General features: G+C 38.1%; 1 protein-coding gene across 1 annotated transcript in view; it reads left to right on the plus strand.

Annotated features, from left to right (window-relative positions):
• AATF (apoptosis antagonizing transcription factor) overlaps nucleotides 1–13,720 on the plus strand; it is a 107,273-nt gene that overhangs the window by 66,555 nt on the left and 26,998 nt on the right. The window contains exon 11 of the mRNA XM_069078118.1: nucleotides 13,598–13,669. Within this exon, the coding sequence (XP_068934219.1) occupies nucleotides 13,598–13,669 (72 nt within the window). The remainder of the gene's footprint in view (nucleotides 1–13,597; nucleotides 13,670–13,720) is intronic.

Below are 13,720 nucleotides of genomic sequence, written 5' to 3' on the forward strand. Positions count from 1 at the left end.
GAAGAGTTTGGATTTTATGGCCTCTGACTTAGGTTCTAAATCAGTTGTTCTTGACCTGGAGTCTATGCACTTGTTTTTTGTTTTTGTTTTCACATGTTGATAACTGTATTTTAGTATAATTGACTTCTTTTATAATCCTGTGTATTTCATTTTATGCATGTAAATGCATCATTCTGAGAAGAGGCCCATAGGTCTCACCAAACTGTTGCCAAGGGGGTCCAGGGCACAAAGATGGTTACTAATCCCTGTTTGAAGTCTGTGATCCTCTGGTCATTGACTTAGTTTCCTTGACTTTCTTGGTTCCATGTACTTACATAGTATGGTAACAAAACATTTTCAGTTAAAAGGCCATGACATCCATCACATTGTGCTTTTGTATGCATGGGACATGTGTGACAGGAAGTTTAAAAATCTTCCTTTACTCAGTGTTTTAAGGGAAAGTAGAGATTTTAGTCACTAGGAAATCCCTTGGTTCTTCAAGCCATCACTTAAAGGAATTGCAGCTGAAAGAAGGACCAGGGGCAAGAATTGGAATGGTTGGGCTTTTCAAATCAAATATTTCCAGAAAATCTGTTTTTCATCATAGATATAAACAGACCTAAGCTCAGAAGAAGCCACATATAATTCAGAAAGTCCTTTGAGGAAAGGTATAATCGTAGTGTTTTGGAAAGACTTTGAACAGCTAGCCAGTCCGATTTCCCAGCCTTAAGGGAACAGCTACCCACTGACAAATGTGAATCCATTATCTTTTTAAACAGCTCCAGAGGAGATTTAATAACCATTCTCGAGAACTGATACCAATATCTAACAACTCACCATTAGGAGAGCATCTCTTTATCTAACCTAAATCCTTCTTGTTATAGTTATTTCTTCAGAGGAGATAGGAAGTAATTGTCATCCTTTCCCTAAAGATGATTAATCAATTAATCAAAAATTGGTTAATCATCTACTGTGTAGCAGACATTGGACTACAGAGATGAAAATGAAACAGGCCTTACTCTCAAAGGGTTTACATTCTGGGGGGGAGAGGGGAGGAGGAACAACATATATGTATATGAATATAAACAGAATAAAAGTATACAGAGTAAATATAAAATAAATGTAAGGTAGTTAATGAGGGTGCTGGATAAAGGTGGTAGTACTTGAGAGACCACCTAAAGGAAATTAAGAATTCTGTAAGGTAGAGGACAGAGGGAGAGGGTTCCAGGCATAGTGATTGGTGAGTATAAAGGTAGCAAGATGGGAGATGGAATGATATGTGTGAGGAGCAGAGAGAGTACCAATTTGGTTGAAGCATATCGAGCTGGAAGGGGAATAATGTGCATTGAAGCTGAAAAGATAGGTTGGGGCCAAGTTTTGAAGGGCTTTAAAGACCAGACAGAGGATTTTATATTTGATTCTGGAAATAATGGAGAGCCATTGGAGTTGGGGTAGGGCAGTGACATGAGTGGGAAAGATAACATGTTCTCTTTTGGACATTTTGAGTTTGAGGTGTCTATGAGACATCCATTTTGAACTGTAGTAAGCAATTAGTGATATGAGATGGAACTCAGGAAAAAGAATGGTGGGGCTGGATGTATCTCTCTGTGAGGTTCTGCTTAGAAATTGCAGAAGGCTGAAGACTTGAGTAAAGGATGAGGAAGTGGAAGCAGCAAACATAGAGAATTTTTTCCAACATTTTGTCCAAGAAGATTTTGGATGATTTCTAAGTTGTTCAATATTTTCTTTCTAGATAACCTGAGGATTTCAGAATTGGATTACATATTCTAGTAACTTAGTCACCACGCATCTATTAAATGTAAATGTAAATCTATTATAAGTATGTGCCAGGCATTGAGAGCTAAGCTCTGGAAATACAAATACAAGCAGAAAAGAAAACAGTTCCTACCCTCAAGGAACTTACATTTTAATGGGGGAAGATGAACACAAAAGGAAGCTGAAAATGAAGAGTGGAGTACCGATCTAAAATATGTAATGGAGGTGTCTGTATTGAAGCTTGGTGAAACATGTAAAAGCTGGCTTGGGCACCCTTCTTAAATGGAGGTTCTGGGAGGAGAGATGTTCAATCAGAGGGGAGGCTGTAGGGGCTAAGAGTGTTTCCATGGTGTCAGGATTAAATTAATCTCCCATGATAAAAGAGTTTTCTGGGGCATGATGGAGGAGTTCAGATTGAAGCTTGGTGAGAAATGAAGGATTTAAATAATGTTGAGTTGAGATTACCTGGTGGTTCTGTGGTTTTTATCTTCCAACTTTTTCTCTGTAATACTGTACTTTTAACCTTGATAGCATTTTATTTCAAGTTTGTGATTAATTTTTTTTATTAAGATAACATCCTGTTAATATTGTAGTTGTTGGTCATGTGGTAAGAATTAAGGGTAATTGTTGGATAGTCTATGTGTGACATAATAGATATCCATGTCAGAAATCTAGAGGAAGCCACATCATTTTTGGTGGATTCCCTGTAGTAGATTCTTGGGTGTCACATAAGAGATGGTGTGGATAAGTTGAAATCTGATGTGGTGGAAGGGATCCCTGCATCGCAGATACACCAGAATAGTGACATACACTGTAGTTATACATGACTAGCTGCTTATCTTCTTGAGGTCATGTAATTTGTTGGCATCCTCCCGAGCCCTAATGGGAAATATATTATTACCTTTTCCTCTATTCCCTCCATCCATTGTGTTATATTTTAGGGGACTTAAAAAATGTCAGTGTGGACTTTTTATATTGTAAGCTCCTTGAGGACAAGACCCATGGCATCTTCTATTTTTTTAAAATTTTTTTTTTAAATTAATTTCTTTTTTTACTTTTAGTTTACAAGATTCAATTTCATAATTCCTTGAGTTTGAAATTCTGTCCCCCTCCCCCTCCACATGTCGGCATACGATCAACTATAGGATCTGCAAATACTTTCACATTAGACATTAGTCAGGTTATAAAGACAGATTGTATCAGATGGAATGAAAAATGGAAAAGAGGAAATCAAACAAGAAAAAGAAAAAGATCAGGTAGTTTGCTTCAATCTGGATTCAAACTCAGTTCTTTCTTGTTCTTTCTCTGGATGTAGACATCTCTCTCCATCATGAGTCTTTTGGGATTGACTTGTATCACTGCATTGCTGAGAAGAGTCCAGTCTATCAAAGTTGGTCATCACATATATGTTGTGTCTGTAATTGTGTACAAATTTCTCCTGTTTCTACTCTTCTCACTCAGCATCAGTTCATATAAGCCTCTCCAGGTAAATATGAAGTCGATCTGCTCCTCATTTCTTATAGCACAATAGTATCCCATAACATGCACATACCACAACTTGTTCAGCCATTCCCCAATTGATGGGTACCCCCTTAATTTCCAATTCTTTGCTACCACAAAAAGAGCTGCTATAAATATTTTTGTACATATGGGTCTTCCTCCCACTTCTATGATCTCTTTGGGATATAACCCTAGAAGTGATATTGCTGGGTCAAAGGGTATGAAATTATTTATAGCCCTTTGGGCATAATTCCAGATGGCTTTCCAGAATGGTTGGATCAGTTCAAAACTCCACCAGCAATGCATTTGTGTTCCAATTTGCCCACATCCTCTCCATCATTTGTCATATTCCTGTTTTGTCATCTTAGCCAGTCTGACTGGTGAGATGTGGTACCTCAGAGTTGTTTTGATTTGCATTTCTCTAACCAATAGTGATTTAGACCATTTCTTCATATGCTTATAGATATCTTTAATTTCTTTCTTTGAAAACTGCATGGCATCTTCTTCTTAAGGATCACTCCTCTCATAGTCTGCTAAGGTCTCTTGTCTACCTTTTAAACGTTTTGGACAATGCTTCTCAAGTAATGAGAAATGTCTGTAACTATAACCATAACTTAGATAGAGAAATCTAAATGGGTGTTGGAGGAGAAATCACTTTAGAAGCATGGCAGATAGTTTACCAGATGAATGCAATCTCTTGAGTCTCACAAATCATAGTGAAATTCATCAGATTTGGTAGTTCTCAGTTTGAAAGGGTGGAGACATGGTTCGTTTCAGTGACAGCTCTTTCCTCATATTAGCCTCCTCAAGCTGTTCATTAGATTATAAGGAGGGAGATGTACAGTCTGTTTCCTGTGCCCATAATGCTTGGGAAAGGTCAAATCTTAGCCTATTAAGACTCCTCTGCCTTCAGGGTCTAGCTTGGGCTCCACCTGTCATGGAACCTTTGGGGAGGTTCTGCTCCCTGGATGGGATTTGCCCCTTCTCAGCTTTCTCCTCTTGTCTCAATCCCTCTTTTCCCTCATCAGTGCCCTTGTATTATATTTATTTCTGTACATCTCCTACATTCTGATAGAAGGCAGACTTCTTAAGACAGGAACTCTGTTCTCCAGGCTTAGAATAGTGCTTTGCACATGGTAGCCACTTAGTAGTTGTCTATTAAATTAAAAATGAGACAACTTTTGCTAATAGAGTATTTTGCTAGTAATCGAAACTTTGTTTCTCTGAGGGAGTTCTAGTCTTTAGAAGGCAAATCTTTACATTTTTTTTCTGGTAAAATACCATTTTGGGATACTTTATAAGATTAGAAAACCTCAAAGACTGTGGACGGCTTAGGCTTATAAGGTGCTTGTGGACTTGCTCCAAAAACTTATACTAGGTCATCTGCCTCACATGAAAATTTTGGCTTTGTATTTTTTTTTTTTTGCTAGCTTTTCTTTTGTTTTTATTACCAGTGTTAATTCTTGTTTTTACTCTATAACTGTAGCATTTGTCCATTTTGCAATATCTTGCATTGCTCCCTTTTACATCTGTGTTACTTCTGATTATTGAACTATTTCAGTTGGTCTGTAGTTTTTTTTTAATGGTATTAACACTTGCTTTGTTTTTTGAATAAATTTCTTTTCAGCATTTTTTCTTTTTTTTTCCATTTTTTCAAATGCTTTATTAACTTCTGATTTACCTCATTCATTTCTGCCAGATTTTGAGATTTTCTCCCGTTTTTCCCCTACCCACCGCCCCAAAATAGCGGTCCCACAGGATATCCCCTCCTCCAATCTGCTCTCTCCCATATTTTCTCCCATACCCCTTTCCACTTTTCCAATAGGGCATGGTGGATCTCTGTGCCCCAGTGCCTGTATATCTTATTTCCCAATTATATGTAAAATAGTATTAATAATAGTAAATAGTAAAAGTTTTAAAATCAAATGTTTAAATATATATAAATATATGTATATATTTAAACATTTGACTTTAAAACTTTGAATTCTAGATTCATTCCCTTCCTCCCTTGTCACCCACCCTTACTGGGAAGATAAGCAGTTCAGTATAGGTTGTACATGTGTAGCTAATACAAAACAATAACATAGTAGATATATTGTAAAAGACTAACTATATCTCCCTCCCTCCTATCACACCTCCCACTCCTTCTATTCTCTACTTTGATCCTGTCCCTTTTCAAAAGTGGGTGCTTCCAACTTTCCTCCCCCTCAGCCTACCCTGCCTTCCATTATCCCCACTCTCATCCCCTTCCCTCCTACTCTTCTGTAGGGTGAGATACCCTATTTAGTGTGTATTTCATTTCCTCCCCAAGCCAAATTCAATGAGAATAAGGTTGACCCCATTCCCTTTTGCCTTCCTGTTCTTCCCCTCCATTGTAACCATTTTCTCTCGCCTCTTCTTTATGAGATAGTTTATCCCATTCTGTCTCTCCCCATCTCCTCATTATATTCCTCTTTCACCTCTTAATTTCACCTTTTAAGTAACATCCCTTCCTATTAAATTGGTCCTGAGCCCTCTATCTATCTATACCTGTAAACATATATACACACATTCACATATGTATTCATATGCCCATATACCCTTATATATAGACATATATATATATATATTTCTATTCCCTTCAATTATTTTCATACTGAGAAAAGTTTCATCAGTTACAGTTATTGTTTTTCCATGTAGGAATGTTAATAGTTCAACTTTGATAAGTTCCTTATGATTTCTTCTCCCTGTTTACCTTCTCATGCTTCTCTTGTTTCTTGTATCTGAATGTCAGATTTTCTATTCAACTCTGTTTTTTTCATCAAGAATGCTTGAAAGTCCTCTATTCCACTGAATGAGCATATTTTCCCCTGAAACATGATACTCAGTTTTGCTGGGTAGGTGATTCTTGGTTTTAATCCCAGCTCCTTTGCCCTCTGGAATATCATATTCCAAGCCCTTTAGTCCCTCAGTGTAGAAGCTGCCAGATCCTGGGTTATCCTGATTGTGTTTCCACAATATTCAAATTGTTTCTTCCTGGTTGCTTGTAATATTCTCTCCTTGATCTGGGAATTTTGGAACTTGACTGTACTATTCCTAGGAGCTTTCTTTTTGGGATCTTTTTCAGGAGGTGATCAGTGGATTCATTCAACCTCTATTTTGCCCTCTGGTTCTAAAACATCAGGGCAATTTTCTTTGAGAACTTCCTGGAGGATGATTTCTAGGTTCTTACTTTGATCATGGCTTTCAGGTAGTCCAATAATTTTTAAATTCTCTCCTGGATCTGTTTTCCAGGTCAGTGGTTTTTCCCAAGAGATTATTTCACATTGCCTTCTATTCTTTCATTTGTTTGGATCTGTTTAACAGCATCTTGATTTCTCATAAGGTCATTAGCTTCCATTTGCTCCAATCTAATTCTGAATCAATGATTCTCCTCAGTGATCTTTTGAGATTCTTCATCTGGCAAATTTGGCTTTTTAAGGCATTCTTCTCCTCATTGCCTTTTTGAGCCTCTTTTGCCATTTGAGTTAGTCTATTTTTTAAGGTATGATTTTCCTCAGTCAGGCTGTTGACTCTCATTTCATAATTTCCTTGCATCGTTCTCATTTCTCTTCCCAATTTTTCCTCCACTTCTCTTATCTGCTTCTTAAGGTCCTCTATGGCCTGTACCCAGCTCATATTTTTCTTGGAAGCTTTTGGTGCAGGAGTTCTGACTTCACTGTCTTCCTCCTGTTCCATGCTTTACTCCTTTTTGTCCCCAAAATAGGAATCTAATGTTGGAATCTTCTGTCTGCTTTGTTTCCTTTGCCTGGTCATGTCACCCCTCAGTCACTTGACTCCTGGGCTTTTTGTCACAGTAGGACTCTGCCACCAGACAAGGGAGCTTTTGTCCAAAACGTTGGGGTTTTCTCAGCTTCCAGAGGTATTAGAGGCCTCCACACACTCTGGCAAGCTGGACACACACCCCAGGACCTCCACCCTAGACTGCAATCCATATCCAAGCAGGTTAAAGCAAGAGCAATTACTCCTCAGACTGGTTGCTTGGTCTCCCTACACTCTGCAAGCCAAGAGCTGAAGCTGCCACGTGGCGCTGGCTGGGGGCTGGCTGTGCCGGGTGTCTCAGCAACACACTCCCACTTACTGGGTCCCAAAGTCCATACTGCACTGAACTCTCACTTTGTCCTTTGCATCTATGTGTTAGTAATTCTGGAAATGGCCACAGCTGCTGCTGATCTGGAGTCCCTCAGGCTGGTGGCTGGTCAGACCTACCCTGGGGCTAAAACCTCAGGCTCACGGGGGCCTGGGCTTGGCTCCTAGAGCTCTGTGCTGGCCTATTCCTGCCTGCCTGCCGGGCTGTCCTCAGTGGGAGATTAGCTTCTCTGTGTCATTTTGTGGGTTCTGTGGCTCCAAAGTTTGTTCAGAGTCCCCTTTTTTACATTGATTGGGGAGGGTGGAAGCTGGAGCCACTCAGAGGTCCTGCTTCTCCTGAATAAATTTCTCTTATATTGTTTTTTTTAAAGCAATATTTCTTTTCTTTGGTGTTTCTGTTTTTGGTGATTTGGGGTGGTTTATTTTTGTTTGTTTGGGGATAATGTACATGGTATGGCACCCTGGTAAGGCTTCACCATCATGATTAGCAGTCTCCATAGTCTTTTTATTTTGAATCAGCAAAGCCATGTACCTTGAGTTGTTTTTCCAAGTGTTGGTGCCATTACCCATGTTATACTCAGTTCTCCATGTGACCAACCCAGCTGTGAAGTGCCTCCTGGATAGGATTAGGACCATGCTGTCAGTAGTAGACTTTTTCCATGTGTCAGGCTAACTCATCTGTGCAGACTAAACTACATCCTGGTATTGTACTTTAATCTAAGGGGTCACGATTATGTTAGAACAGAGTCTGTATTACTGATGATTTAGAAGTTGGTTTGCTTTTTTTATTAATGATTTTCTATTTTAGAATGAACTAAGACCCTTAAGAATGTAGATTGATGTCAGAAGAATCCTAGTTGTGTTCATGGTTTGTGATGGGTTTGTTTTGTAGGAAGCTGTCTGTTTAAATCTTGAGTTTGAATGAGGTTATGTGGGAGGTCAGTGGAATCAGTAGAGTCAAACTTGGCAGAAAATCTTAGGAATGTACACAGGAGATTCTTAAAAACAGGAAGAATTACTTTGTTGCCTGGCAACAATGAAAATTATTGACAATATTTTTTCTGTCAGTGTCATACATAAGTGAATCTTGTCATGATCGCAACATTATGAGTGAATTATTCTCAAATCTTTAATAATACCATCTCAGAACTGAGGGTACCTCAGCAGTCATTGTGTCCAACCCCATTCCCAAAGCAAAAATCTCTCCAAAGTCTTGATGAGATCATCCAGCCTCTCCTTGAATACTTTCAGGAACAGGGGTACTCACTACCTATTGAAGTAGCATATTCTATTTTTGAATAGCCCTAATTATTAGGAAATTTTTCCTAGTATCTTTTTACCTCTTACCTCCTCTTCTTCCCTTCCCTCTCTCTCCCTAGCTCTATTCCCTTTACACACACATTAATAATCCCAGTTTTACCTCAAGAACCTAGGAGAACAAGACTAACTCCTTGTCCACATGGTAGGCCTTCAAGTCTCAAAATATACTTTATCTTCCTCCTAAGGTTCTCTTTCTCAAGCTAAATATTCCTAGTTTCTTCAACTGATCATTTTATGATATTGTTTCTAGTTGTCTCTCCTAGTAAGTGTCCTGGACATGCTTTCATTACTTCTGAAATACCCATAATTTTCAAGATATGGTCTGCCTAAGGGCAGAGTATGGTGGGAGTATCACTTTCCTTGTTATGGACACTCCGTTTCTATTAATGAAGTGTCATATTTCTCATAATATAGGTCCTGAACTAATGGCCTTTTCTGCTATCATTTGGCATAGAAATTATCTTTAGTTCTTAGAGGCTATGCTGGTAGGACACAAAATCTGGTGAATTCTATCAACCTGAAAAGTTTTCCAATATGGGCCCTATAATGTCCTCTGAGGAGCAGCCTAGCTAAATTCAGAGAGGACTATCTATATAGATGTTTGACCACTAGATGATAAATTTTCTCTGGTAAGTCACAAAACTAACTTCTAAGACTACTGATACTGACAAAAGAAGAGGGAGACTATAATTGAAGTCTCTACCTTCTTGCTTGTTTAAATTGACATTGACCTATCATGAGTTATCACTCTTTTGGGTCTAGTCATTAAGCTAGTTCTGAAAGTCTGCCTAACTCAGGCAGAGTAGAAGGAAGAAGTATATAGTGAGCTCCTTCCTTCTCTTCCAACCCATCTCCCCATCCCCATACAACCAGATCTAAAAAATACACAGATTGAATCCTGATAGGGAAATCTAAGAAGAGAAATCAGAATGAGTCATTTCCCCAACCCAAATCAGTATAGGAATACAGTCTGCAGCTACTGAGGGGTGGAGTCTGATCAGGAGTATACCAAATAGAGCAACATTCCAGTGCAGAGAGAGGCTGTGCATCAAGACAAGAAGAGGTTTTAGATGCAGAATAAAAGGCCTAGTTTGGGTAGAGTATAGGAATGGAAAAAAGAATCTCCACTGGTTACCCCTTGAAAGAAAATCCCAAATGAAAACTTCTAGGAACTAAATTATAGCCAATATCCCCAAAAAACCTATTGCAGCCAGCTTAGAATAAGAGAGCTTAGAACACAGTATTCCAGAAAACAAAGGATATAGACTTACAACCAAGAATAACTTATCCAGAAAAATGAAGTCTAATGCTGCAGGGGGAAAAATCAGGTCTTTAATGAAACAGGATTCTAGGCATTCGTGATGAAAGTACCAAAGCTGTTCAGAAATTTTGAAGTGCAAACACAGGAGTCAAGAGAAACATTAAAAGGTAAACATGAACAAACTATCATAAAGGACTAAACAAAGATTCCTTACATCCTAAAATGAGAAGATGGTGTATGTGTCACCTCTGAACCCTATCATCAGGGGGTCATAGAAGGGAGTCTTATGTAGACAAAAGACCTGGAAGAGTTCTATTATGTCTTGATGATATTTAAAAAAGAATGGGAAGGAAGGGAAAGAGGAATACACTTTGGGTGAGAATGAGAGGAAAGTTAGGGAAAATCATCCCCCATGATCAGAGTAGAAATCTCTGCATACAAAGAGGAAGGGTAAGGAGTAGAGGAGCAACTGACACTTAAACTTCACTCTTTTCTGAACTGGTCAAAGGAGGAAAGAATATATACAGAGTTGGGTATAAAAATATATTTCATTCAACAGGGAAATAGGAGGGAAAGGGGAGAAGGGGGAATTGGAGGGCATGTTAAAGGAGAGGCTAATCTTAAGCAAAATAAACTCTAAAGGATGTACAAAAATATAACTTTTTGCAATGACAAAGAATTGAAAACTGAGGGGGGGGTTGTGATTAGAATTGGGAAACAACTGAACAAGTTATGGCATATGAATATAATGGAATATATTCTGTATATGTGATGGAATATATGTATATATGTATATGTGATGGAATATATCGTATATATGTGCTGTAAGAAGTGATGAAAGGGATGGTCTTAGAGAAACCTAGAAAGATTTGTATAAACTGATGATAAACAGAATAAAATGGGCAGAACCAGGAAAACAGTTTATACAGTGATGATAATATGATAAAGACAAACAATTTTGAAAGACTTAGGAACTCTTGATTAGCATAATGACCAATTATAATTCCAGAGGATTCAGTTAACAAAACATACTTCTCAGGAGAGAGATGAAAGAGTCAGTGAAAAATGAGGCTTTTTTTTTTTAATGACCAGTTCAGAAATGTGTGTTGTTTTGCTTAACTATACATGTTTGTAACAAGGATTTTTTCTTTTCTTTCTCATTGGGGATGGGGTATAGGGGCAGGAAGGAATGAAGGTGGATTTTTGCTAATTGGAAAAAAAATTACCCCTTCATCATATCCATAAGGATGTCTTAGGAGACTTTGTGTCATATATCTTGATGCAATCTAGGTATGTAATATTTATAATGTTCCTCAAACCTACCATCCAGTATGAGGTTAATTTGGCATAACTCATTCCTAGTGAGGTCACGCATTTTTGTACTGATGACCATTTTCCTTTCTAAGTGCTCCCAAACTATGCCTTTAATAATGTTCTCTGTATTCCTGACTCCTTAGCCAGGTATCAAAGCCACGTTCATCAGCCTTTATTTTGAAGAATCCACATTCATCTTTCTTTTTGAAAAGTTTGAGCATTTGCTTATCTCCTATTCTAAAGCACTGCTATGGTCTTCCTCAGTTTTTCAAATATCACCTATAGAGATGTGACCAATGGTCACATCAACAAATTCTTTCATCTTCTTTACTTGGACAAATACCTTAATTCCCAGGCATATTGTTTGTGCTGGCCTCATGACTTAAACTTGTTTTGTTCTCTTGGGTTCTCACTTATCTTGAGTTTCAGATTCTCTGCAGTTAACCATTTTTGTTCTATCCATGGTAGAGAAAATGAAGTAAGATGGGAACTGATCTATGCTGCTGCCTTCTGTTGGGCACCAATGACACCCAGGCCTTTGTTTTTCCACTTGCCTTGAGTGTTGCTTTACAAAACAGAACAAAACACCCCTTTTTGTTATCCAAAATATTTATGACCAATTTTAATTCCTTCTGAGCTTTAAACTTCCTGACATCCTGAGTAGACCTTTATTTTTTTATATTCACTTTCATCTACCCTCCTATTTTCATCTTCTCTTGGTGTCTTTCTTGAATCTGAGTTTATTGGTTTTTCATGTGTAGTCATGTTGATGGCTTTAGAAATATTGCCCTTTCCTTCCATTTCAGAATTTCATTCTTGGGAAAGTCTTATCCCTTTTCACTGGACTTATTTTGTATTTTACTTTTTATCTCTACTAGTTTACAATCCTTATGAACTATTGGGGTGAGGAGACAGTGTAGCATTTTGTGAACATTTATGATTTCCTTTGGCTCCTTTTTGATCTCCTTTTTGAGTTAAATGTGTTAAATGTTAAAAGCTCGTTAAAATACTTTGTTGGTGGATAAAAGGTTATTTTATTTTGGGCAGTTTTCTTCAAATTTATCTTCTAATATTTTTAAATATTTTAGCGGTTCTGCAGATGGAGAAAACAAAGGCATAGTGAAGTGATTTTAAAGTGATATCTTTTCAGGAAATATAAAGTTTGGGTGACTAGCTAAGGACTCTAGTCACAGGAATATGTTCATTTAATAGATAAATAGATAGCACATTTACTAAGTGCTTGCTGTGTTCTGGGTATTGAGGATGACAATATAAGTAAGCAAAATAATTCCTGTCTTCAAGGAGTTTACATTCTAATGCGAGAATATTCTACATGAAGGGGAACTAAAAGTTGTGGAACAGGGTTGGCACATAGAAGACAGCTTACTGTGTAACAAGGGAGAGGCTTGACAAAAGACATGATAAGGCAAAGGTTCATCTATCAGAGCTAAGGATAATTCTTGGGGTCCGAGTTTCTAGGGAAGAAGAGGTAGGGATGGTGTCTGGAGTACAGGGAGCATGGTTGAAGACAGTAGGAAGAAGTGAGGTGGAGGCTTAGTTTCGGGCAAGATGAAGCAAAAGTTCAGAGTGAACTCCAGGATTTTTTCCAAAATTTTCAATAGTGAGGAGGCCAAGTTGGTAGGCAGGTGGGCATGGTTCAGAAACCCATTTGGAGAATGTATTTGTCCTTGTCATGCGTAAGTTGTTTAGGTTTTTATTTGTATTCAGAATTTTGTATATGTAACCATGTAGTTTTTCTTCTGTTCTCAAGTTTTTAAGGGTAGAAGTAATGATAAATTATTTTTTCATGATACTGACCCCCGTGGGACTAGTGAGGTAGAGCTCAGGTGGTAGGTACTTCGGGATGCTTGAATGCCTTTGCTAAGCCAGCCAGCCCTGCTGGTGAGCTGTGGCATTAGTTCTAAAATATTGTCAGTAGGTGGCCTTATTGGTGATGGTGCTAAAAACGATCCAGATGAAGGAAAAGGAGAAATTAGATCATCTTTTGCCAAGATTAAGAATATCGTGTACTGCTCAAGGACACAAATGGAGCTACTTTGGGGGGGCTGAGGTAAAAATGAATGTGTCGTTGTTGAACCTCTGTCACCTGTAACATGCTGTTATCTGACTTTTTCCCTGTAGTGTTAGGGAAAAGGGGGCAATTATAGTTATGAATAATAAGTGACTGTCAGTTATCCCCTGTTTTACCACCAGGCCAGATGGTCCCATGATCAGTACTGGAGTCTCTTAGTTCATGTATTTCCTTTTCTGTGTTAATAGTTACTAATGTGCTGCCTGTTTGTTTCCTATTTTATTTAGGTATCATGTCCTTAGCAAGCTGCTGAGCTTCATGGCACCTATTGACCACACTACAATGAATGATGATGCCAGGTGAGTAATAGATTAATTATGTGTCTCAAATAGCTTCATGACAGTCTGATA

This window comes from Petaurus breviceps, unplaced genomic scaffold (assembly GCF_028583685.1).
Source record: "Petaurus breviceps papuanus isolate PSGF00001 unplaced genomic scaffold, PetGlider_PUasm1.0 91023, whole genome shotgun sequence".
Taxonomy (NCBI): Eukaryota; Metazoa; Chordata; class Mammalia; order Diprotodontia; family Petauridae; genus Petaurus; species Petaurus breviceps.